The sequence below is a fragment of the Anas acuta genome, chromosome 4 (assembly GCF_963932015.1).
Source record: "Anas acuta chromosome 4, bAnaAcu1.1, whole genome shotgun sequence".
Lineage (NCBI taxonomy): Eukaryota > Metazoa > Chordata > Aves > Anseriformes > Anatidae > Anas > Anas acuta.
Window position 1 is genome coordinate 25519538 of NC_088982.1, and position 27337 is coordinate 25546874.

General features: G+C 35.0%; 1 protein-coding gene across 1 annotated transcript in view; it reads right to left on the bottom strand.

The window, feature by feature from the left end:
* Nucleotides 1-532: 532 nt before the first annotated feature.
* KCTD8 (potassium channel tetramerization domain containing 8) overlaps nt 533-27337 on the bottom strand; it is a 90553-nt gene continuing 63748 nt past the window's right edge. Inside the window, exon 2 of the mRNA XM_068680242.1 lies at nt 533-1849. Coding sequence (XP_068536343.1) covers nt 1389-1849 — 461 coding nt within the window. The 3' untranslated portion in view covers nt 533-1388. The remainder of the gene's footprint in view (nt 1850-27337) is intronic.

Genomic DNA, 27337 nt, shown 5'->3' on the forward strand with positions numbered 1-27337 from the left:
CAGCAGTTCTCCTGCAGACCCCAGCAGCCCTTACCCATTCCAAGTATGGCTGTCTGCACCACAGTTACCTTGTTATAACGAAAACCATATCAATTTTCCTCTATCTGCTTTGAGAAATTAGGTTTGTTACAGAAAAGGCTATTCACAGAAAACTTTATTCTGTAAATGTGTAAATTTTCTGTTATATTTTAAATTCTCTGTTTTTAAGATGATTTTTGTGAACTTGTCAAGTTTGGACTGCTTTCAGTTCTGTTAGTGAAAACACTCAGTGTTTTAGTTCATTCTCCTCTGCAGCCTAGCATAGCTCTTCCTTCTGGAGTCTGTACTGTTGTTCTGATTAAATGGCACTGCACTAAACATTGTTCACCTACTCCTGAAACATGCGTGGTGTTTTGTTGTTGTTTTGTTGTTTTTTTTTTTTTTTTTTTTTTTTAGCAAAGTAGTTATGAAAACATTAAACAAAACAAAACAAAACAAAACAATTTGCTTGAGTCTCTTTAAAAGAGAGAGGAGATAACAACAGACAAGAAAATCTACCAGATGGTTCTTTTAATAAATACATTAAAGTCTTTTTTATTTTTCTCCAATTTTAGCGACTAACATAACAGAAACTTTCAGACCATCAAACCAGTTTTCACAATCTGTCATAAGTTTGCATTTCACAGAAATAATCCTGACAAGCACTAATAGATGAACGTTGTTGGTGCAATAATAAAACAGTATAAGGCATATTTACACCATCCTTACATACAGAACACTGTACACACAAAAAAATCACAGACCCAGAACAAAGCAAATTCAATCCCTTAGACGTTTTACGTTTATAGGCTTGGTATCAAACAAATAATTCTCCAAGCAACAGACAACCTCTTGTTCTTGTGTGATTTATTTGTAACATTGTGCTCATGCAAAATAGGTATTTGCTTTATTGCATTAACATTGAAAGAACATTGGGAGTTAGTTCTGAAACCAGTTCAATCAAATTTTCAACCCTGTTTCTCTTCATCCATAGCAAGTCTGAGTCATTTTTATTTGTGACATAAAACGAGGCATTAACTGATGATTGAGATTTTTATTTGATAAATTTCAAAATGATAATGAAGCTCAACTGACTACAGTTCAAAACCCATCTTTCTTCACCATGCACATTTTTCTTTGCTATTATGAGGTGGTTAAGATGAGACACTTTTTTGTATTTTTAAGTTTCTATCTTTTTATATATATTTTTAAAGAAACCATGTACTATCCAACATCCACTGTTCACAGAAGGAAATAAGCAGCAGGAATAGCTCTGGTGGCAGAGTTGGCCAGGAGAAGAACATCAGTAAGTTAGTGGCAACTTATTAAACACCAAATGCCCCAGAGACACGTAATGAAAGAGTTGAGTACTATAACCCATATTTTTGTAAGAGTTCAGACTGCCAAGGACGTTTGCGCTCTGGAAAGTAATCTGGAATGTGGATTTTTTTAAAATCTTGGATGCATTTTCTCATTTCTTCCTCAACACTCAGCTTCTCACACACCTTCTTTTTGGAAAGATTTGTTTCTCTGGACTTGCTAATGAGAGTTTGAAAGAGTTCACTGTTCCTGCGTTTGTCTGGCGGTGGCATCCACTGCACTGGGGCCTTCTTAGATGGGCGATCCAAAGTCAGAGTATTTGGCTGATGAGCTGTGGACTGCTGAGTGCTAGAAGCATTTTCTTGAGGAGTGCTTGCTTCTGAGTGGCTGTCACAACTTGAGGTGGACAACTCGTTGCAGGAAGTCCCACTTTCACTACCCTTGTCCAAGACTTTGTCGTGCTTCCTGTCCTCATGGTCTTGTTTCGGGGAAACAGTTCTCTGTGGTGGCCCTAATACAAGGCAGGAAAGAAAAAGTATTAAATATACATTGGATTACACAGAAAACTGATCAGCTACCATTTAGAAAAACATGACACGGGGTCTCAGCTGAGACAAAATGGAGGCATTTCCTTTTAGTCAAAAGAATTATGTCAGAGTGGTATGTGACTTCTAGGTCTGGTCCTACATGTGTGTTCAGTTGTCAATGTCCTCACACCTAAAAATGTTTTCAGCAAGAATTCAATGCCTGCCTAGGAAGAATCCAGGAAATTAAATGTGCATAATCCTCACTGATTATCTGCATCAGAAATCCCTGCCTGCAAATTTGAAAGAGTTATTTTGCCACCACATCCCAAGAAGTTTATAATGAGAAATTAGATTTCGTAGTATTACGAAAATACTACCATACAATCTGCAATCCCTTTCCTTTGCTTAAGGAAAAATATTCCAAGGGCATTGATTTTTTAATTTTTATTTTTATTTTCATTTTTATTTTTATTTTTTGAAACTCTAATTTATCTGTTCAGAACAGTCTACTGATGCCATGCCCTACAGATGTCAGCTATGCAGAAACCCCAGTCTCCAAAAGAGCATTAATCCTGGAATAACAGAGATCGTTCTGTACTGACAGTCTTTAGGCTTTTTATTATTATTGATTTATTTATTTTTGCCATATACTGATTTCACTCCTCTCCTACTGTCAGTTGTTATGCCAGATTTGCCTCAGTGCATGTTCAGGATTAGGTTGTACTCTTACTCTTACTGCACAAGCTGGCAAGGAAAAGGAGGCTACGAAGTTATCAGCAACGAAGCACTCTGTAGCAGCAGAGAGAGCAAGCTGATGGCCTATCAGCAGGAATTGCTCAGTGCTTCATGGGACTGAAAATGGGATCAAGGCTGTATTCTCTCCAGATATTATTTTTGCTTTGAAGTCTGGAGCAGAATTATGAATGTGAAGATGGTTGTCGCTAAATCTGCACAAGTATTTTCACTTCCGAAAACTTATTTTAAAACTCCAGCTGTGAAATGATGTTATGCTGACATCATATAAACATTATGATGTCAGTTTGGGACACTATCTAAAACTCACAGAAATATGTACAGAGTTCAACAGGCTTCAGATCAGAGCAAAGATGTTTAAACATCTAAATGAAAATGAAGAGCAGTATTTCAGTGACAGTTGTGTGTCCTAGCAGACACACAAAACAGCATCCAAATGTCTTATCAAACCTAGCTTATCCTTACAGTTTATCCAAACACCACAAGCATCAGTTACTGTCTTTGCCTGGACCAAACCTCTGGATATGACAGCCCAACCCCGAGTTAGTGGGACAGAGTTGCAAGGAGATTTTTGAGTCACTTATTATTCTGTTTTTCAGAATTACAAATTAGAAATATAATTACAATTATAAAGAATGCAGGAGCAATACAAACACTCTAGTGTCTTTTTGACAGTGCCGTTCTATGATTCAAAGGAATCTAAGAAGATGGCAGTATTTTATAAGAGACACAGGGGAAAACAAAACAAAGAAAATCACAAAAGCAAATATTTAATAAACTAACAAAGCAGCACTCAACAGTCTGCTTTTCTTTTGTTTAAGACAGCATCCCAAGACACTGTGCCACATTTCTGTAGTCCACCTGGAGAAATCCATGAATAATCAAGATACAAAGAGAAGAGAAAACAATCCATCAGGGCTTGTGCTTACATTATTCAGAGTGGAAATCACAAGTGATTTTCTACTTCTTTAGTAGAAAATATTTAGTGCACGGCTGCAGAAATTTTCCTACTCTTTCTCTTCCAGAAACATGTTCACCTTCTTAAATAGATTTACATGCCTGCCTTCTATTATTGTATCTGGCATTTCATTTCATACCTCAAAACCATTGTATGAATATGCTAAATCTAGACAGTCAGCTGACATCATGGAATTACTCTGCCTGTGCAGCATGCGATTATAAAACTGAGCAGTTAATCAGATAATGATTTCACTATTGTTACTGTGATTTCAATAACATAATTAACACCGATGTCTAGTTTACAATCATAGCTTCTTCAAATGTAACAACAGTCTGCAACTGAGAAATTAGTTTAGTGTTATCAACACCCTGTAGACTTCAACTCTCTTTCCTGACCATTTATTTTTTTTTTCTTTAACCACATGAATCAAGATATTATGTCTAGTTGGTCTATTACTTCTTTATTGTTATTCCTTGTTTCTCCAGGGCTCAAACCTACACTCTACTAAGGATCTAATTCAAAAAAGTATTGAAATACACATACATACTTCCAAGAATATATATAAAAAAAAAATAATCCATTTTACAGCTACAAGGTTATCCAAGTGCCTGATATTAGCAGGTATGTAAGTGTTTATTTGGATCAGGGTCCTGAGGCACTGAATTGCCTAAATTCACAATGAATTTAATCTATACATAGGTTTCTCTCATACCTCTCCTTTTAACAGCTAACAGATAGTCCCTCGGAAAGAATTATCTATATGCTCCTGCACTTCTTTTTTGATAGCGTGTTATTAACAGAAGCAAAAGTCCTGCTGGATGAGAGGCTTTTGTTTTTGTTTTTTTCCTCACAATATTTTACACCTGGTGAAACCACCCAAAAATGTATAAATACATAATAAAGGGTCCTCAGAAGAAATTTGTTTTAATTTTCAAAATTAGGTATTATTGGATTAATTTAGATATCTGTTTCAGAAAGTAACTTCTTATTGCCCTTATTTGTGACTGAGACTGTGTGACGGGGTGCTGGCTCCACTATAACTTCTCAGCCCTTCCAAAATATCACCAAAGATGTTCATACAAGTCAGTCTGCCTGGAAATATGTATTTTCCACAAGTATAGATAGAATAGGTCTATAGAATAGAAACTCAGAGAAAGTATATTTGCTCTACTGTGCATGTAACTAAAAAGCTTCACTGACTTCCAGCCTTCACCCTTTCTTGTTGCTCCTTCTCTTGCCCTTTCCAGAACCTCTTACCTGCTGCTGGTTCTCCAACTTAAGGGAAGCTAGAAGTCAGTCACTGCATTTTGGTCCTTTCCAACACATTCTCCTCTACCCATGTATGTCTGGTTGTCCTCTCCACTGCCCAGTTCTCCCAATATTTCCCAGTTAACACTTCTCTGGGCACTTCCAATACATAGAATAGAATAATTGAGTTGGAAGTGACCTACAAAGGTCAAGCCCAACTCTTGACCACTTCAGGACTAACCAGAAGTCAAAGCATATTATTATTAAGGGCATTTATCCAAATGCTTCTTGAATGCTGACAGGCATGGGGCATCAACCACATTGCTAGGAAGCCTGTCAGAGTGTTTTACCACCCTGACAATAAAGAAAATAAAAAACGAAAACAGGAGGACAACAAGGCTTAAGCTGACTCTTAGAAGGCTCGAAAACATGATAGCAAAGAGAACAAATGTTATTTTTATTTGTATTTATATACATATTAAAAAAAATCTAACCCAACAATATGGTTTTCAATTTGATTAATAATTTTTGCATGAATGAGAATATTGGCAGTATGTGATTTGCATATGATTTTGCATGACATGCAGACTTTTTTCTCATTGTTTTGCATAGCTATATAGGATTTCAGTCTGGTACACAGCCTTGTTAATATTCCTGAATGAAATTTTCTTCTACTTAGTTTCTCAAATTACATTATCACACAAATCCTATTGTTTTATGCTTTATTCTTAAAAATCTAAATAAAATAAACTATATTTAATAATCTATTGTAAAACAAAACAAAACAAAACAACAACAACAACAAAACACCGTAATCAAATCCTATATTATGATGGACTCATCCATCTTGTATATCTACCTTTTTTATTACTTTTCACCAGCATTCTAAGTATTGCACTAATCTAAAAGCTTAGAGAAAAGTCACCTGTGAATTTTGATGACAGGTTACAATTACTGTGAGAACATTTTCATTAACAGACTTCTGAGTACTTAGTATGTTACTTTTTTGATAAAGCATTATTTTTTTTTCTTTGGTCTAATTTCACCTTTATTTTTTAAAAAGTTTTTTATTTTTATTTATTTATTTTAAGAGCTACAACAGGATAGCACTATAAACCCAATATATTTGTGGTTTGCATTGTTACTCTGATTTTCAATAATATAATTAACACCAACGTCTAGTTTACAATCACAAGGGTACATACTGTGTCCTTGTGAGGTCTCACTTGGAGTACTGCATCCAGGTTTGGTGCCCCCCGCACAAGAAGGAGTGGGTCCAAGGGTGGGCCATAAAGATGATCAGAGGCATAAATATTTCTTCACCTCTTCTGTGAAGAAAGGTTGAGATACTTGGGGATGTTCAGCATGAAGAAAGGAAGGCACCGGGGTGACCTCACTGCAGCCTTTCAGTAAGGGGGCTTATAAAAAAAACAATGGAGAGCAACTTTTTGCTCAAACAGATAATGATAGGACAAGGGGGAAGGGTTTTAAACTAAAAGAGGGAAGAGTTAGATGTTAGCAAGAAATTCTTCACTCAGAGGGTGGTGAGGCACTGGAAGAGGTTGCCCAGAGAAGCTATGGATGCCTCATCCCTGGAGGTTTTCAAGGCCAGCTTGGACGTCATGGGCAACCTGATCTAGAGGTGGCATCCGCGCCCATGGTAGGATAGTTGGAAATAAATAGTCTTTAAGGTCCCTTCCAACCCAAGCTGTTCTATGATTCTATGATGATCTGTGGCATATTATATTAATGATATTTCAACTGATAGGAGAAAATCCAGATAATTCCTTGAGACCAGGATGGGATTAAGCTTGCCTCTTACTACTAGAATTGTAGGTTAAAACTAGCAACTGTAAGTTCTGTGCTATATCATCTTATTGAAATTTCTTCTGTGAACATACACATTTTGAAGAATAGTGCTTGATGGCAAAGAAGTTTACAAAAGGACCACTGCACTCTGTCCTCTTAAATGCACAACAAAATCAAACTAAACAACTGCTCTATGGCCAGAAAAAAGAAATATAATATTTGTTGTGGTGTTTGCTTTGTTGTTGTTGTTGTTTTTTAATAGCAAATAAATAAGTAAATAAGAAAATACTCAGTTTTCAGCTTGCATCTCATCTGGAACAAAATTTCAAACCAGTTTTTGGATTAAAAGCCATATCCAAAGAATGCTTAGTATAAAATAGTGAAGTATTTTTCAGAAGGAGGATTGAAACTCAGATTTTCCTATTTTTCTTTCTCCTTTGAGATGAGTGATCAATTGCTATGGGTAGCCAAATGCTCACATTTGTGTGTTCTTTGACCCAACTGACTCAATGCAAAGTAGAATAGCTTCAAACTGAAGAGAATATTCCCTTCACCTTCAATTACTCCAGTACCTTCAGGGTAATATATACATTTGGAAGACGTGAGTTGACTTCCTTCAGGCACAAGAGAGAATTAGTATCTGGGAGGCTTTGATTTATTAATGCTTTAAGCCCTGAACTCTTGCATAAAAGGCCAATACTGTTGACAAACCAACTTCAGTACTTGGAGCAGAACCTAAATTTTATGTGACCTAAGAAAGCCAAGCAAGTCAGTTTGCAGATGAGACTGACACAGAAAGGTCTTGTGAATTGCAGCACAGCTTCCTTAACATGAAGAATAGCATTTAGGTTACTCACATCTTAACAAAACAGTTTTGTAAATATGACCTATGATCTGGCAAAGCTTCAAGTTCATGTCTTCAGGGTATGCAGATTAGTTTGGCTTCACTAACAAGCTGATTCTGATCTGTGAATCTGATTCCAAAACTGCAGCCATTTAAAAAATACATATGTTTTAGACTAAAATATTGACCCCATTCAAGTCAGAGACAACATAATCTGTGACCTTAAGTTATAAAAAATTAATTTCAAAAGAAAGAGTATTCATTTTAGTGTGAATGTAAAAAAAAATAAAAAATAAATCAAAAAATCTTAGAATGAAGGTAATTTAATGGTGAAAGAAGGAGGGGTGAAAAGATACTGTCTTAAAGAAAAAGAAAAGATTTAGAAAGATCTATTCTTATAACTTTTCAGTACTTTATTCAAAAAGTGTATTTTTACTGGCATCCCTGGAAAGTTCATCTTTAGGTGAAAACAAGCAAAATTATTGCAGATAATACTTTAGCCCCCAAATATTAGTGCAGGAACATGTGAAACTACTATGCTCTAAAGAAAACCTCACCACAGACTTAACTATCACCTTCACTAACATACAGAGCCTATGATAAATAATAGGATATTCAATGAATTACTGTAGTAAATTAAAAAAATGGTGATAAATTTATATATATATATCATGGCAATTATGACAGATGAAGGAAAAATATATTCCTTGATTATTCTGATACATTTTACTACATTCAGAACTTAATAGGAAATACAAATTTCACAATATTTTTTCCTGTCCTCAGGAAAAAAATATGCTCAGGAGGTATCTCACACACTTTGATTCCAACACAATATTTCAAAGTGGGAACTGTACACTTAATTGTTTGTGTTACACTTATTGTTAACATTTCAGAGCATTAGGATTTTTAGGAATGTTTATTTGTTGTTTGAATACTTGGATATTTCAATAGGAAGAATATGTGTGTGATTGCACATTTGATGAAGCATTTTATTTAAATCCCCTTACCTGCCATGAAAGTTTAAAAGGCACTGTGTAGAGATTTTGGCTGTACCGGGCATAGCTCTCACAGGAGAAATTACCCTTTAATAGTGTTAAACTTGGTGGTGTGTGAATGGATATGTGGTACTTGAAGGGAATGAACCAATTCATCTTTCAGATTAGTACCACATGCCTGTAAGTGATAAGTGCTCTGTCTCAAAAGAAAAACAAAGCAAAACAAAAAACAACACAAAAATATTTTTTCAGTCACATTTACTACCACCTGATGTTAAATTAACTTCTAGAAAAGTTATAGTAGAAGGAGTTAAAAAAAAATCATTTATTTATTGAAAATTTCTTTGTTTACTTCCAGCAAAGCTTTATTTTAAATATTAACATTATTCATAATGTAAAGAGAGAACTAATGTAAGAAGGGAACTAACTTATATAGAGGGATGAAATTTTTTATAGATGGAATGACTGAAGCACTCTGATAAGCACTCACAATAAGCACTCTGATGTCCAACTTGAATTCATTAGATACTTCAACCTAATTTTGTTTGAACAAATAACAAAACCATACTCTTTCCATTTATTAGTTTTCTGACTGGGTTCTGTGGTAGGCAGAACAGTATATAAATACAGGAGAGAGTGAAATTCTAACACAATTTGTTGCATTCCAGTAAAATTAATGAAGAGTTCACAAATATAACTATTTTTAAATATATTAATCTGAAAATTATGAAGAAGTACTGAGAAATGTAATTTCTTGGACCCAAATCTGAAATCTTATTTAAGATAAATTTGATACTTAAGGACAACTTAGAAATGAGTGCATTGGTATATATGAAAACAACAATAACAACAACAACAACAAAAACTTTCATGAAAATCAGGCATCTTCCATACCTTCACTTGCAACCGTGAATAGACCAAACTGTATTTCAGAAATATCTCAGCAACTTCTGGTAAACATCCTTGCCATTCATTTCCAAACTGTCAAGTAGGTTTGCACTCAGCTCTATGAGCTAATATTATCTGCCTCTTTTTGATTATTTTTCAGTGGCTAGCAGAGTTAAGAGCTAAAATCTTTTGTTCTGTCCATGAGAAATGTTTATTAGTTTTCACAAAAAAGAGCAATCCTATTCCTTAAAAAAATAGTTAATTGATATTAAACTATACCAAATTATCTTCAAATTAGTAATTTATTGATCTGAAATTTAATAAAACTTATCTAGGGTGATATTCTCAATTGACCACAAAAAGGAGTCAGGGGAACAGTATCAAAAGCAGGACATTTTATCATGCAGTTCTTATAAACTCCCTTAAGACTTCATTGCTTCTTTCCCCTAGCTGGTGCTGACAGAAAGCTTATCTTGTTACCATTGATCACTGGAAGAAAGTTCCTTGATGCAAATCCCAAGCTTCCAACTCTCTCTTTAAAGCTAAAAGCGTCTTCTCAGTTCTTTCAACACCAGGATACTCATCTAGATACTACAATAAAATCCCAATTTCAAGGATCCAGATGTCTTTAAATTGTTCTGTTTTAACTATTTTCTTGAAATTACTTCTACTACAGGTTTAAATTACAAGAAAAAAAAGAAGAAGAAAAAAAACAAAAAGTAGACAATGCACTTACAAAAGCTTTATGGGGCAAAGTGACAAAGAAAGACAATCATTCCATCTTCATATTGCAGAAACAAACCCTAGATGCATCTCCCTCCCAGGATTCACAGGACAAACTATACATTACTGTTTAACCTATGGGTTTATAGACTTACTATATTACTCTATATAATTACTCTATTACTATATTACTCTAATAATATAATTTTACTCTAATAATATAATTTACTCTAATAATATAATTACTCTAATAATATAATTTATAATTTTTTTTTATATTTTTTTATATAAATATAATATAATTATAATATAATTATAGTAATGTAATTACTATATTACTCTATATAATTACTCTATTACTTACTATATTACTCTTTCCTATCCCGTATCCTTCTGCATTCAGAAGAAGAGGACAGCTGTTGGGCTAGGGAAGGACTTTTAGATACCTGTGCTTTCCTTGGATTTCTGAGGTTTTCAGATACTTGTGGCAACTTATCATTCACCTTCCTCACTCCTTTCCCCTTTCTTCTAAGAACATATTTAAGGATAACCTAATCAGGAATTTCAGTCTGTCATCAACTGAATTGCTGGCTGCTTCCTTCTGCTTTGTAAATATTGATATTGGTTGGGCATCTGCTCAATTGTGAAATAGTCTTTTAGCCACTGGATCTGTGTTTGGCAAAGCCCTAATAATAGCTTTAGGCAACATGAAGTTGAATCCCTTTCCACCAAGATAAGTAACACTCCTTTTTGAATGACTCACGTTTTGTTTTTCCTAAATTAGTTTTAACTTCTCAGCTGTCAGATGTGGCTCCCCTGTGTGGCCACACAAATATTTGTGTCAGAACAAAAGGCACCAAAGGGAAAGGAAACAATACAAGGGAAGGGATTGCACTTTTCAGAGGAGTCTTATGGCAACTTGAAACATACATGAAACTATAACCTGTCTTTTTTCTATACACACATACAATAAATATACTGACTTAATAATGTCCTCATCAACATGTAGTTTACTTTCAATAAAAATATACTTGGAATGTAAAAAATACCCACTCAAATAAGATCTACCTACCACAAACTTATTTCAGTGGGACTTCAGTGATTCTGTCACTTCTGAAAACACTGCTATGTCCACAGAAGCTCAAAAATTATTTCAAGACTGAAGGAGAGGGATTACACAACGATATAAGGAATCTTTGTTTTGATATTTTCTTTTAATGTAAATTCATTCACAACTCTTACATTGATAAGAACTCTTCTCTTTGTGAAGGACAGAATGGGCAGAAAAAAAAAGGGGGGGAGGGGAGAGATATAAACCATATGGGGACATTTTCCTCCACAATTTTACTTCCAGTTTGTCTGGTATCATCTCACATTTCTCTGCTCTGTCAATTACATTGTCAATCACTTTAGATAAAATGTGTAATCTCCACCTCTTCCTTCAGTCTCTTTCAATTTCACAGGTTTCTTTCCTACTAGCATGCAAAATAAATTAATGTTAATGTGAATTTACAGAATGTGTATAAAACACGCTAGCAGAACATTGCCAAAATACCACGCACTGGCTTGAGAAAAAGTGTCTCATTAAAGAAATAGTTTAGGCACCAGCAATTTTGGCAGGCTTACATGATACTAATGATAGCACTATAGGCAGTATTCAAGTACAAAATAATGAGAAATACACACTCAAAACAAGTCTGTATTTTAATTTTGATTACTGACAGCTAGCCAAGAATTAAATGCACAGTTTAAGAGTTCACAGTGAATTTTCCTAAGAGTTAAAGAACTAACAGAGTGGCAATTCAGAATATACTCAGATTATACTTGCATAGTTTTATGCCTTTCCTTCCAGGTTCTTGGGATGTGTCAGTCTTAAGAATTCTGTGAAATGTTTGTTGAAAGCTTTCCCTAAGTAACAGTGATGACCATCACTCTCTTACTTCTATGTACAAGCTTTGAAATACATTTCAGACTAACATTTCAGTAATAACAGTGCCATTTCTCTATTGTATCATTAATGGCTGGTACATGGAAAATAAAGTAAAAATATGTGAGTAATGAGGCATCACATCCTAAACTATGTAAAGCACATGCTGATAATAGCACGCTATCTTTACATCCAAATTCCTAGATCAGCCTTATGGCACATTCAAAGCATTCACCCTAATAACTACAGAAAATGTGAAAACATGGAGAAAAACAGTCTTATTTATCTGGTATATATTTAAGTAAAATAAAAGTTACTGAACATTGAATTCACTCCACACATTTTCTCCTGTGCAAAAACAAAAAGATTTTGCAAATGATTTGTATCTAAAAATATTATATATCTACACTTCCTCAACCAAAATATTATGACTATATCACATAAACCCACAAACAGATACAAAGACTGAAGGTTGAATTCATTGAATGAATTCTCTTTGGGAACAAGTGAAACTGCACAGATCACAACTGCAGTGCAGTAAAGGCGATGTGAAATTCTTAACAGAAATCCTGAGTATATGCAGAAGAGCAAACCAAATTTGTGACAACACAGAAGCAAAAGCATTTAAGGGAGAGGAGTACACTGATAACATTTAAAAATTCAAAACATATTCCTATCAGAAATATTTGAAACATCACAAAATTTTTTCTTTCACTTGGATAATATGTGAAGATAAGTGTGGTGTCATATGTCTTGAACTAACCCAAATGACACGTAAAAATGAAGACCCAAAATGGATTTACCTTTATTAAAGATGTAGCTGGTATTAATAATAAATTTATTCCTCTTGCAGTTGCAGAATCTATGCTCTATTAATCACCTGCATTGTGCACAATGTAGTTGGGCTGCATCAGCATTAATTAATAGACAACCTTTGCCCCTAAACAGTTTAAAATCTAAGAACATGACAAGAAACAACAGATGGGAAGAGACAGATGGGAAAATACCAAAAAAATGCAGTTTTGGTCAGCATGATAGGCTGCTTGTCTCAGACCTCCAGCTGTCTAATCTTTTGTCAAGACTTATATGAGCAGCATAGAAGCAGAGAGTTTTAAGGAGGATTTTGAAGGAGAATAACACAATAGCAGTCCAGATTTAAGAGGAATTTTCTCCCTCAAGTAAGAAGCAGTATTAGCAATGACACGAATGTGAGCGATAGATAAAGTCACCATGGTCTAGTTGGAGCCATGAGTTACAATTACAACAGGAAATATGTGGGGCTAAGTGAAGATAGTCAACCAAATATGTGGAATGTGAGAACAAACAACCCACCTTTGACACAGAACTGAGAAATTTAATGTACGGACTGAGAAACAAGGATCAAAGCAATAAAATATATATTTTTTAAAAAAATAGTATTTATTTATTAACAGCACAGAGCACATGCTCTGTTAGGAGATAAAGGTGTGTTTTCCACAGTTACTTAAAGTTTGGATGGAAGAGGAGGAAAACAAAGACCACTTCTTAAAAGTATAATTAATTATCCATGTTTTTAAGCAAGCTCATTTAAGACTAAAAATCCATGTTGCTGTTAACATACACAAAAGTGCCTATAATCAGTTTTCACCCTATCACAAGAACAGGTTCTTCTTCTTTTAATCTGTTAGAAGAATCTAACAGATTATTCTTCAATCTATCTGAACTTAATTTATTTTGATAAGGTAGAAAATACCATTTGCCAGAAGATTTTTCTGTGTCCTCTGTTATGTAGGCCAATGGAGCAGGCCGGTCCTGGTTAGCTTTTCCATGATTTCCCCAACACTTCTTATAGTACTCTCCTAAAATGCTTTCTCGCACCACTCTAGCTCTTCCTAATGTAGTTCTCCTTTCTTCCTGCAGCACTAATCAACAGCTAAATTACACCAGACCTGTTCTGAGCACTTTTATGCTCTTAGGATTGGTCCTGTGGATACATGTATATTTACACTTTTGATTCTACTTAGCTTACATATGCTACACAATGCACGAATTTGTAAGCCGAGGGATCTTAGAGATCTTGCCTGCAATATTTATTTATTGCTTAAATCCCTTGTCAAAAATATTTGCTGCAAGGTGACATCTCGTTGTGTCCAATGGTTGTATTTACATGTAACATTTCCACCCCTGACCAAGTTAAAAAGACACTGGTTCCCAGCCCAGAGGAAACTAAGATTAGGATAGGTAGGAGGAATTTATCCTCCCTTTATTTCCAAAGTTTCAGATATCTTATCAGGAGACACAATAAATATGCATAACTGAGATATTTAATCACTTAACACAGTTGCATGAATAAATTATGCCCATCTCAGACTGAAATGTGTTTATCTAAGCTCATTCTTTCTTGAAATATTAACTATATTTGAAAAGTTTTTAAATAATAAAAATGTTAAATAATAAAACATGCACTGATTTTCTACCATCTTGCAAATTGAATACAAAATGAGTCCAAAAGACTATTATTTCTTTCATTATTGTTAGAATTTTGGATTTTATGAAACATAACAAATCTTGTGAGATTCACAAAACTTGTCTTATCAGTGCAGAAACATAGATAACTATTAGTCAGTTATCTAATTTAGCCCTAACAGAGGCAAAACAAACAAACAAACTATAAGAATAAGTAAGAGAATTTCAGAGAGATACACATTCATTTATACATTTTACAGAAATTCCAGTAAATTATTTGAGTAATGTTTGAATTAAGAGTAGTAACAACATAAACAATAAAAGCAGAAAAGAAAAATATCTTTAATGTCATTTTGGGACAGTTGAAAGTACTATTGCAAGTTATTACTTCAGATTTCATCTGCCAAACAATTTTCATTTTAACATAATTTTCATTTTTCCTACCTAATAAGAAAAACATTTCATAGAAAATTACAACCTCACTCTGATTATCACTAACAGTTCTGCCTCAGTGTGACCAATGTCAAGTCAATAATTGTTCTATCAGAATTTCATTAAATCTACACTATTTTATTTAATTTTTCTGTCTTGGACCGGCTCAACAGAGGATTGGCCAGCAGATGGAATAATTACTTGGGAATATCATCACAAAAAAAAGTTACTGGGTTAGAATAGCAGCATTCAATGCATTTTAGCAAATCATTCATAATGAATATAATCTCATTTTGTATTAATTGGCATCTTCATTGCATTCATCTAAGAACTATAATATCTTAGTTGTACAAAAATACTAAAACAAACAAACATTAAGATTTAGAAGAAGATAAGGGGTAGCTGACATGAAACACTTCTTTCTTGTAATAACCATAAGGTTTGGGAATATTTAGTCTTTCAGAATGAAATACTCATTTGTTTCCTTACAGGTGACAAAAAGAGCCTAGAGTGAGTCCTAGTTCTGCATTTGGAAGTTTCCAACAGCATCCCAAACTGAAACCTGCTTTTGACAACAGCTGAGGTGGTGTTTCTTTTCTGTCACGATCCAGAGATGACAAAAGACTATATGCATAAGACTGTCAGGGGTGTATGATGTAACTTCAGTAACTCGGACTTCCAAGTGCTATCTGTGTGGTGATTAATCAAGGAAAGGCCTACATGTTACTTTTCTTCTCACTCTATTCCCCAGAAAAGAACCCAAGGTCAAAATACTCTTTTATTGGCCTCAGGATTTTTGTACAAAATGTTTTGCTTTCAACATCTTGTTTCTCTTAATATTACTCATCTGATTGTCTCAAATGCTAGTTTCATTTAACCAAGTTTTACCAATGCTAGCATATCTTTCCTAATCAGCTGTACATTGAGCTTTCAAATGCAACAAGACATTTACACTGAACAAATTGGTTTTGCGTCTGAAAATGTTATTTTCTTCTGCTTTTCAATGTCATTATGAACGTCAGTGTGCCCCTGCCTTGGTGCCTGAGTTTCTCCATCTGTTAAATGTGGGTGGTCTCTTCTGTAAATGTTTTCAAGATCTACTGCTGAAAATATTGTATGATAACTGGATACTCATAATATTAAACCAGAAGAAATCTCACTGAGATTGGTTACACAATAAAGTACAGCTTGGGCAAAGAGAAAGTAAAATCAAAATCATAAACTCAGTAACAAGTTTATTTATTGAGACTATAAAAGATACCCACTTTTTCTTACTTGGTTCCTGCTCTGCTAATGAGTGGTATTCCATGGTATGACTGTGGTTTGACAAATTTAGGAAAGCAAATGAAGTCTAAACACATGAAGCGACTACTCTGTCCTTAATGGAAAAGATGAATGAAGATCCAGTGATATCAACATTGGTTCTTCTGGCTGCTTCTAATTGACTTTGATTTTCATTCATCAATTGAAAGTTTATGACATTGTTCCTTTTAAAGAAAGTGCAAACAAATGTGGAAAAGAGGAAGAAAAATGTGCCAATATGGAATCCTGCATTTTTCACGCAAGATATTATAACTTATAACTGCTGAAAAGCTAGCTTTCGTGTTATCCTTAGTATGCATGAATAGCAGAGCTTCAGAGCTGTCTGTATTCCAGATGAGGTCACAGATGTGAGATGAACACTGGTAGGAACTTTTTATTAACAGAACAAAAATGTTGAGGTTTTGCTTGAAAGAGAGTGTATTTAAAAGAGAAACAATAAAAAAGGAACCAATTTCAGAACAGAAAATAGTTCTGTCTTTATTTCTCATTATCATTATGAGGGTGAAGATCCTTGGCAAAATATATTTGTAATATCCTAGTCATAGTGGAGGTTTTACATTTTTTAAATATATGATGGACTAAAACAAATTTGCTTCTTCTCTTGCTCAGGATTTTTGTGATTTTTGCTTTTAAAATTTTTGGACTCTTGTTTTAAGACAATTTTTGTCATTTCAGCAAGTATACGTAAGTCTTATACTAAGTCTTTAATATTTTAAAGATGAAATCCACATAAGTTAAAAAAAAAATATTGAATTAACTTCCAATACCTTGGAAATTATCCATTTGTTTTTTTTTTTTTTTTTTTTTTTTTCCTTCTCTCCTTGTTTTTTTTTTTTTGTTTGTTTGTTTTTGTCTGTAACACAACTGAACCAATAGTTCTACAGAATAGTTCTACAGATTATTATTTTATTATATATTTCTGAAGCTATTTAAAGTCTTTATGTGAAAGACTAAAGCAAAGAAAGGGGCAAAGAATATGGACTATTTTAATGTGTATGGTAAAGTAATTAGCATAAGAGTATTTATGGATTGTGCAGTATCTATGGATAATGTAGACATAGATAATGCAGTACTAAAAATATAGATACAGGAATGCATTGCTACTAATGGTAAGACATTATATAATATAAAATATGACACATTTTTCCTCAGCAGGTGGAGGCAGGCAATTATTTTACAATCATCATATCCTTTGCTTCCTACTGCTATTGTTTGCTCAGTAATGAGAATTTCAGTTCTGGCACATTCATAGGGATACATTTTTGATAGTATGGATCAGATCCTGATCTGAGTTGCAGTACTGTAAATATAACTTCATTTCAGCAATGCTGAAAATGAAGGAGGTGCTTTGGTCTTTCACCAAACTTAAAACAGAACATGAGTTCACTGACAACATCTCATTTATTATCATACATCAACCTGAATATATGCAAAAGAGACACAGTGCTATATTCAGCAATGTTATAGTTGGACCTGGAGGAACTTAACACCTCTGAAACTTCTCTGTTTCAAAAAACTCAGAAATGCTTTCATAGGCATCATCAAACAGCGCTGCTAGGATTGGAACCATTGTATCGCTCTTGCAGTTCATTTTTATTGTTTGTGTATTGTATTTAGATATGTTTTTAAAGCATAGCTACTAGGAAAGGATTCATCATTTTTAGATGATGAATTATTTTCTGCCTTGTGGAACAATCTCAGTAGGCGGTCCAGGAACACAGACATTGAAAGCTAAAAGCCTGGAAAATAGAAAACTCTGCTATACATTGCACAGTGAAGCAGTAGCTGAGTCAGGTTTCTCAGGATGACAATTTTGGAGTTGTCTAAGTTCCAGCATATATACTTAAATATTGTTTTTTTTTTATGTGGTTTTCAGTTTTTCCATAACTGGACATAGCTTAGAGATGTTTCCAAAACATTCACTTGATTGAATGCTACTCTCCTGTCATCTGTAATGTAAGCAATGAAAATTTTGAAAAATTTCCAGTCATGTTTTCCTCCTTCATATTTCTTTAATAAAGGATTCACTAAGTATATTCAGTATCTCAGTTTAGCCGAAATAAAAGGAAAAACTTATGGCAGGGAAGTAAATGAGTTAAAGAGGCTTGGAAATAGTAGTATATGGTAGTGTATGGTAGTGTATGGTAGCATATGTGCCAGCTTGATTCCTTAACCCTTGTCCAAGCCTGGATGTCAGGACAAAGTAGATTGATGTGAGAGCCCTCTTTTCCAGAACAAAAATAAAGCTCTTACTTGCATCAAGGGACACATTGAGAATTGGCTCAGTTTATACAGAAGCAAATATTGCCTGATATGCACAATTTCAGACATAAGAAATAGCGATAGTCACTGAATGGGAGTCCACAGCATTAAACTAAACCCCCTCTGTGAGCAGCATGTCTTTTCAGGATTAACAATTTATGAAGTTAATGCAAATCTAAGTATGCAGCTGTCCTTTTCTATTTTTAATAAACAAAAAGAAAATGTCATGAAGCAAAGGGGGGAAAAAGCTGTTTCTCAGCTGCAACTGCACAGAAAACAGTGGCAACATTATTCTCCGGGCTGTAAAATTGTACTAACCAGTTTTGTCATGGACCTTAAGAATACAAGATAGGCCCAAACATTTTAACTCAATTTATTGTGCCTTCATGTTATTATTAGTGTCCTTTGAATGAATTTATTTTAACTGATAGTAAAATAAATATGAGTTTATGTGTCATGGCTTTGCATAAACAAGCATTGCTGCTCTAAATATTCCAAGATTTCATTGACTTTTCTTGATGTTTTATGCAAGAATTAATATAAATAATGTCTTAGTTTCCTTAGGCATTTAAGCATGAAGAATCCTTAACTGCTTTGCAAAATTATATACACGAAGGAAAAACTTGCAGCATTTGAGTGCCGCAGTCCTCTGAGTGGGCTTTGTGTAAATATACATATTTTTCTGCTTGCCATGGGTTTCTTACACTTTGGTGATGGGTGTGCTATAAATACGTTGATAGGAATAGAATCTGCAGCTGCATGAAAAGATGAATTCTGAGTAATAAATATTTTGCTAAGACATCAGCACAACTTCTCACTCATTTGAAGAGTATTGTGAAACTTTTGCAGCAATGATCTGCAAAAAGCCAGACAAGAGGAGGACAGATACACAAATACAAAGGTGGCAACCTCTGACTAAATGGGAGGTGAAGATGCACTGAAAATTGAATTGTTAAGCTAGAGAAAAGTGACAAGTGGTTTCCCTTAGGAATCATTCTTGTGACGAGTGTCTCATTTAGTATTTGTAGTAATGACCTCTGCACAGAAGCATGCTGCTAAAATGTGTTGTTGACACAAAGCTGCAAGATACCGCCATTAAAAGGGAAGCTGGAGAAATGCACTGATGCTGAAGACCAAAAATGTTAAAAACAGGATGAAATAGAATGATATAAAAGGCATCTTAAACATTATTAACAAGAATTTCTTCCCTAAGTATCTGAGGTGGAAACAAAAGGACAGGAAATAATTGGTTGTGCTAATTGATCACAGTGCCTCTGAACAAAGTAATACAGACATTAAAGAATAAGATGTATGCAATTCCTGAGTATGACAAGTCATGCATACCCAGAAGAAAGTACTGAACAGCTCTAAAGGGAAGACCTGACCCAGAATACCACATTTAATTACAACTTCCCACACTCTTGAAAGACAATTTCAAATCAAAGGAGATGTAGAAAGAGCTTCTATCTAATTTTTTTTCCTTCCTTCCTTCCTTCCTTCCTTCCTTCCTTCCTTCCTTCCTTCCTTCCTTCCTTCCTTCCTTCCTTCCTTCCTTCCTTCCTTCCTTCCTTCCTTCCTTCCTTCCTTCCTCCCTTCCTCCCTTCCTCCCTTCCTCCCTTCCTCCCTTCCTCCCTTCCTCCCTTCCTCCCTTCCTCCCTTCCTCCCTTCCTCCCTTCCTCCCTTCCTCCCTTCCTCCCTTTTTTTTTTTTTTGGAAACAGAAATTACAGTGCTGGAAAAAAAAAATTGATTTTAACCAATTATGAATATAGTAGTAGCTTTTTAACAAGCAAAACAACAGAGTTTTGAAATTTGAAACATTTGTTAACAGGATTCCATGTGGTTGCTTGTGTGATATAGTACAGGAACAAATTCAGTAAAATGGCAATTGTCTTCAAGCCACATCTATGATGAGACATCCAGATCAGCTACAGCTTTGGATTTGCCTAGATATTTTCTTATTGGTAATTCTCAAAGGGCTTTTACTAAATGAGAATTAACCACAACAACAAAAAATGGGTTTCCTTGAGTCATTTCTGCTGGAGGCTACCAGATTTATTTATTTATTTATTTATTTATTTATTTATTTATTTATTTTTCTCAGATTAGCAAAATTTTTCCACTCCAAGTGACCCAGTGATGGTACGAGGCAGAAGCAATATCCCTTCCTTTTCTCAGCCTATATAAAAGATCACAGTGTCCAAGCTTAAGGACAAACAAATCAAACACATGCAGTCATGCCACCCTGTCAGAAAAGAAGCTGGTGAGCTATACACAAAATATTTATTAAAAAATCCTGCATCTTACTCACAAACAAACAAAACACCCTCCCCTATAGGTGTTTCTGAGAATTTGTTAGCTCCCAGTAGCACGTGTATTACATGTGCGATGTTGAGAATATGGGGATCTTGGCCAAGCTCTAAGACCAAGACTGCGTGCCTTCCCAAACAAGAAGAGGCTACAAAATATTTTGAAGTCAGATGAGAATAATGAGAAAAACCCAGAGTCAAAAAAGTATTTCACAGTTCAAACTCTGTACTGATAGGAGAAAAGATGAAGCTGCATTAGAAGAGCTTCTGGATTCAACTAACTTTCATTATCTATTTAAAGCTATACATATACATGATTTTCTTGATCACTTGGAAACATAAACCTGTCCTAACAGCCTACAGTTTGGTTGTAATGGTAGTGGGTCCACTTTTCAGTGAAACCGTGTCATCATAATTGGTTAATACATATTCTGCACGTTGTTGATTTCATAAGATTTTATCACTTTCATGGCTGTCAGTCTCAGCACTCTCAACACAGTGTTTCTTCCTCCCACATTCTCTTTCATTTCTTTAGCAAAGGGCAGGTAATAGAGCATGACGTTTATGCTGCCATCTTTGCTGCTGTTGCTTCCACATCTAATGCATCTAAGACAAGTTGTTAAATCATCCTGAGAATAACAGACATTCTGAAGCAGATTACTTTATTTTAAAAACACTATAGAGTAATGATATTTTTAACATAAAGCTAATTTCTTTTTATCACTACAATCTGCATAGGGCCAGTTAGAAGTCTAGTAAAAATCAAATAATTAGTACTAAAGGTTACCAAATAAATTCATAAATTCATATGAAGACCTTTCTTCTAATTCAATAGGGTAACTCTTTTGAGGTTATGTTAATAACCTGTACAATTCTTCAGTGCATCTGCAGTGGTTATCACTTACTCTGAAAAGAACTATACTGTGTACCTTTCTGGGGCAAAATTTAACATATTCCTATCTTTTGAAGGTCTCAGCAGCAACTGAATATGATACAATATGCACTAACCAATGAAACTAAATATCTGTTCATGGGAGAGGAACTTTAAAGATTTATTCCATGCTCAGACTGAAAACCTTATATTCACCCAACAGTTCACAGATCTGTGATTCCAGGAGGAAAATTTAGACTTCCCAGTCCCTCTGGAAATCAAATTGTTGCCACAACATCACTGTACATGTACACTTATCTCTTCTTCCTAGTATATTTGTAGGGCAGATATGACCATACATCAACTAAAGTGGTAATCAACAGGGCTAAAATTAAGGGCTGTATAAAGTTAACAGGCACAGACGTCCTCTGGTGAATCTTAATGAATGGGGACAGAAGATCTTACACTTATTCTCATCTGTTCTCTGTGCAACTCTGGAAGAGGTTATAGCCCTCTGAAACAACAAAAGAAAACAATGTGCCTGTATCTCAGCTACCTTTCAACACAGCCCATTAATCAAATCTATTAAAATTTATACACACAAACACATACACACACATATATATATCTAAATCAGTGTTGTTTTAAAAGAGTAAGCACTAATGTATGTTTTATTATTCTTGTTTGGTTCCATCATCATACATCAGAGTTGTTCCTTCTATCACTGAAATACTATATATTTCTAATATAAACAACTGTCAAATTATATCCTGTATTTTTTACAAACTGTTGTGCCAAATAATCATGTAGTCCATAAATAATATTCTTGGTGAACAAGTCTACCAATATGTACCAAATATACCAATAACAGAATATTTTTGATATGGACTCATATTATCTACAATTTCATCAGTAATACTTAACTGAAAATTTAGAGAAAATGTGAATAGGTATGCCACTTCATTAATTAGCATCACACTGTGTGCAGAACACTCCATATAAATACAAGATATTGTATGCTATGGAAAGAGATTGCAAAATTATTATTTGCTTCTGGACTTAAAATATCAGGCAGTGTCTATGTAAAATAGTCTAATAGTATCGATATCTATGCTGTTATGACTGCTGCAGAAATCCATTTGGATTTATATTTCTTTTCCAAATTTTTATGTAGCCCAACCTCACTTTTACTTCTTTAAACAGACGTTTCAGTGTTGATTTTCTTTATGCTCTGACCTTTATTAATGAAATACTGCGCAATCTTCAGATTGTAGTTCAAGTCAGAATTATGCAAAGGAAAGCTCTACAGATAAATAAACACTAGTAAATAGATGAAACTTCAGCTACTGGCCAAGGAGATTGTTCAGAATGTGTAAATGCAAGCAGTTTTCTTTGAACAATTACCCAATGCCAACAACCTCTTTACCAGACGATAACCCTATGTTATAAATGAAGTCTCAACTCAACCTGAATTTAGTAATATTTATAAAAGAATATTTATAAAAGGTATAAAAGGCAAGTAAACAGCGCTGGGTGTGCGGGGAGTCTACGCTCCACCAACACACACACACAAACATCAAACATTCTAAGTGTATAGAACATTGCTTTACATACTAAACCCAAGGATGCCTATACAATCAGAAAAGGTAACAAACAATCCTTTAAATTCCATGACTTAACAGTCTCCATTTTCCGTTCCTTTTCTTGACTACAAACAAGTCTCCATTTTCCATTCCTTTTGAACAATATGTCTCGCTTTAAGTTGTCAAGCAACTCAGTCTTTGGGCTTTATTTATCCCGTTCTTCCCAGATCGAAGAAAAGCGTATCCATCTCCTTTTCAAGGCCAATAAGGCCTGAGTCGAAAGGCACGTCCAGGTCAGCAGGGGCAGAACAGCAAAAGCCTTCTATGGCAGTAGCAGCAGAGGGGCCCATGGCGTAGCAGAAGGATCAGTAAAGGAGCCCGCAGCTCCCTCACTGTCTGGCAAACCACACGTTTCTGACTGTGGTCCCACAGGGCTCTTTAAGGCCTCAGAGACTGTTCACCAGGTGCTGAGCAGTCCCATTGCAACCTTGTCGTTTTCAGTTGCAGAGTCGCACACCTTGTCCTCAATTTGGTCCCATATTTCAGGATCATAAACTGATTGTTAATAAGGAGAATAAGCTGTAAGGTTACCAGGACAGTTTGTTTCTAAGGACATATGATTCCCCATAATGCGCAGCTGCTTACCAGCAAGAGGCAGCTGTGTGCACAGGTCTGCTTCTCTCAGCTTGAGCTTCTTCCCAGCTCCGGTGCACCCATTTCCAGCAACTTTCAGTACGAGCTTCTCTGAGCCGTTTGCTGAGTTTGGCCGAACCTGTCTTCATTAGGCAATCAATGTGCCTGTTCCCGTCCTGGTCTCCGTTCTGCTAGCGTGCTCCTCTTCATTCCTTCTTTCTGCCTCCCCATTGACATAACTTCATTACATCGTGTTGCCTTTTTTTTTTTTTTTTTTTTTTTATCTTGAGGACAGGCTCCCCTCTTATACCCTTCTCCCCACAGCAGTTCTTTTCAAAACAACTTTTTATTGGTCAAACAACTTTGAATATAACAGCAAACACCCAGAAACTTCCATGCCTTAACGGCTGGAGAACAAGCAACCTGAGACTGCATGGAGTCTCCTGAATTACCCTTCTTTTTTCCCTCTAAACTCTTTTACATTCCTGATGGCCTCATTGTTAAGAGTCTGATGTTATCATCAACCATGGGGCTTTCCGACCCCCATGGCCACACTCCCAAATCTCCCCCTTCTTTATTAATATCAACCATTTTCTCAACACGAATTACCACTCCATATATAACACCTACAACAGCTCTGTGATACAGAGGTATCTGTGAGGCCACTACCTAGGCTTAAGTTTCCCATAACAGCCCCACACATCTTTTAATGCTGCATTTTCCTACACAGTCACTCTTCTAATGCCAAAAGATACTCATGATGAGAAGTGAGAAGACTGTCCTGCAGCAGTGTTTCATAATGAAGAAATTGGGCATTGCAGTTTAGCAAGATATAGATAAAAATCACTCAAAGTTTCTTGTGGCAGGAATGGTTTGGAATAAAGAAGACAATTCTAGCTTGAATGCAAATTTACATATGGAGCCTAAGTTGTCAAAGTGGGGGATGCATTTTGGAAAAAAATATAGGTGGAAAAAAAAAATAGAGAAGGATGTATACCTTCCCGGTATATAAGCATACGTCTTCATGGCTTGCATACTTTCAATATATAAAACTCCTATTTTCCAAAAAAAAAAAAAAAAAAAAAAACCCACAAAAAAAAACCCCACCCTAATTAAAAACAGATATGTTGAAAAACAAAGGAAGAAGCATTTCCTAATCCTATAAGGTAAAGTAATAAAATGCCAGCTAATGGCATAATAAGATAAGGAATACAGGCTAATTGGTGATAAAATGTCAATATTCCAATAGACGCATACTAGCAGTCCATTAAAATTAATTAGTCTCTCTTAGCAAGCAATAAATCATGCAAAAGACAAACTGAAAAGGAAATCAGCTGACTACCGTGAAACACTCACAGGTTGGTTTACCAAAGCTAATCTTTGGGCAAATTAAGGAGTAGCCCAGACATGTTAAACAGAGGATTTGAAAAAATGACCAATGTCTAATATTAGTACAGGATTAAGAGATTACACCTGAAAATCTAAAGGCATTGTTGATCTGCTCATGTTTTAATTATGATTTCATTTATTGATATCATAAAAAAAAAAAAAAGTATTAGGAAAGCTTTGAGTGAAGGGAAGCACTAGACTGGAAAACTGGGCTGCTTACACACAGCCTTGTTCCAGAAGCTGTTAATAATTCGTGTGCAGCATGTAGTTGCTGTAACTTCATTCCATGTTCAGAAGGGCTCAATGTACCTGTTTCCGTACACACTATCAACTGGATTAAAACCTATGGGGCATGAATGGAAAATGAAATGTAAATGACTCAGAGGCCTCATTTGCAGGATCAGGGCAGAGGAGTAGGAAGTGCAATATGATTGGTTGAACACATAAAAGCAAGCAGACAGAGGGTATGCAACTATGAGATAATAAAAGCAGCATTTCTTGGATTACCACAACACAGAACAGTGTTGTGCCAATAGGATACAACATATCTGACTAAATTAAAATTATTTTTAGATTGAGATCAATAATGGGATTTTATATTTCTATGACTATTCTCAGCTCTTTATCAAAAGACGTGCAAAAAGGAAAATGTGACATTTAAAAAGGTGAATTAAACACAGGGCACGAAGTAGCAAAAGGAGAAGTTTTGTGTTAATATTTGGTAGAGGCAAAGGGAAGATAGGAATAAGAGGATACAAGAAAACACACTTTCTGGACAAATATGAAAATAACAATTGAAACCTTCCCCCCCCCAAACTAATCACAGTAATGAAAAATGTATCTGATGAAACTAGGAGAGAACTGACACAGAGCTCCATTTTCCCACAAGCTAGACATCCTCTAGTTATATGCAAAGCAGAGTAAATAGTTTTCATTTATTCAAAAGCTCTGACGACTTGCGTTAATGATGAGATTGGTGAGAGGGGAAGGTTGGAGAGAACCTTCCTGGTCTTGGGTGTTTTTTTTTTTTGTTTGTTTTTCTTTTTTTTTTCTTTTTGTTTGTTTGTTTGGTTTGGTTTGGTTTTGGTACACAGTTAAAAAATCTATATTTTTTTAAATTTCTGGTCTTAATCTGCTCCCTGGGAAATTATGGGGAGGAGGAAAAGGAGAGGAAGTTAAAGGCAAAGTTTGACAACTATTTGCTGGATTTAACTATTACTTTGTGCTTGTTTCCTTTTAACTATATATTAATATTCTATGAAATTATCTCTGTGGTAAAAATGCTAACTGGAACGGTGATTTGCAGTGAGTAATGGAGAGTAGCAGCAGAAAATAAGCTTTCAATTTGTAATCCTGTAAACTCTCAATTTGTGTCTCTCTGTGTGAGATTGCCTTAATGTAATATCAAAAATATTTTACACCAGAAGTTAATAACCCATCTCTATTAACTTTCTTTCATGTAAAAATAAGTCGAATATTGGCCTTTTTAATAGTTGTGCTTGATGTCTGCTCAAAATTGCCTTAGGAAGAGAAATCTTGTACTCTGTTTTTTAAATAATTAACTGATTTTCATCTGTGTCCTGCATCTCTCTGTTGGACACCAGTGTGATTTCCTCCAAGAAATTTGACCTCTCAAAAGAAGTCATATGCAGCATGGAAAAAGTGGTCCTGAACTATAGATTGGGATTGGCTATCCCATACCCACTGAACATCCCCTTGAACAGAGGTCTTAGCTCTGTCTGCTTCAAAGAACAGGCTCTCCTGGATTTTGTTTTTCCTGTTGCGCCTCATTTCATCACATTTCTTCACATTTCTTCATATGGTATACCTCAAACCAGACTTCAAAAGCCCATGTATCATGGAGGCAATGACAGTACTTTAAGAAGAAAAGTAGTGCTTAACAAAATGTGCCGCAGCCGTGAGTATGGATTTATTTTCTTAGCTTATGTACAAAACTTTCACTCTGATAACAATCACTGGCCCTGTTATACTTCCATTTCAGACTATCCAAGTTACTGACAGCTAACACATTACACCAAGAATTATCTATGGCATATTTTCAGTGCTACACCTGAG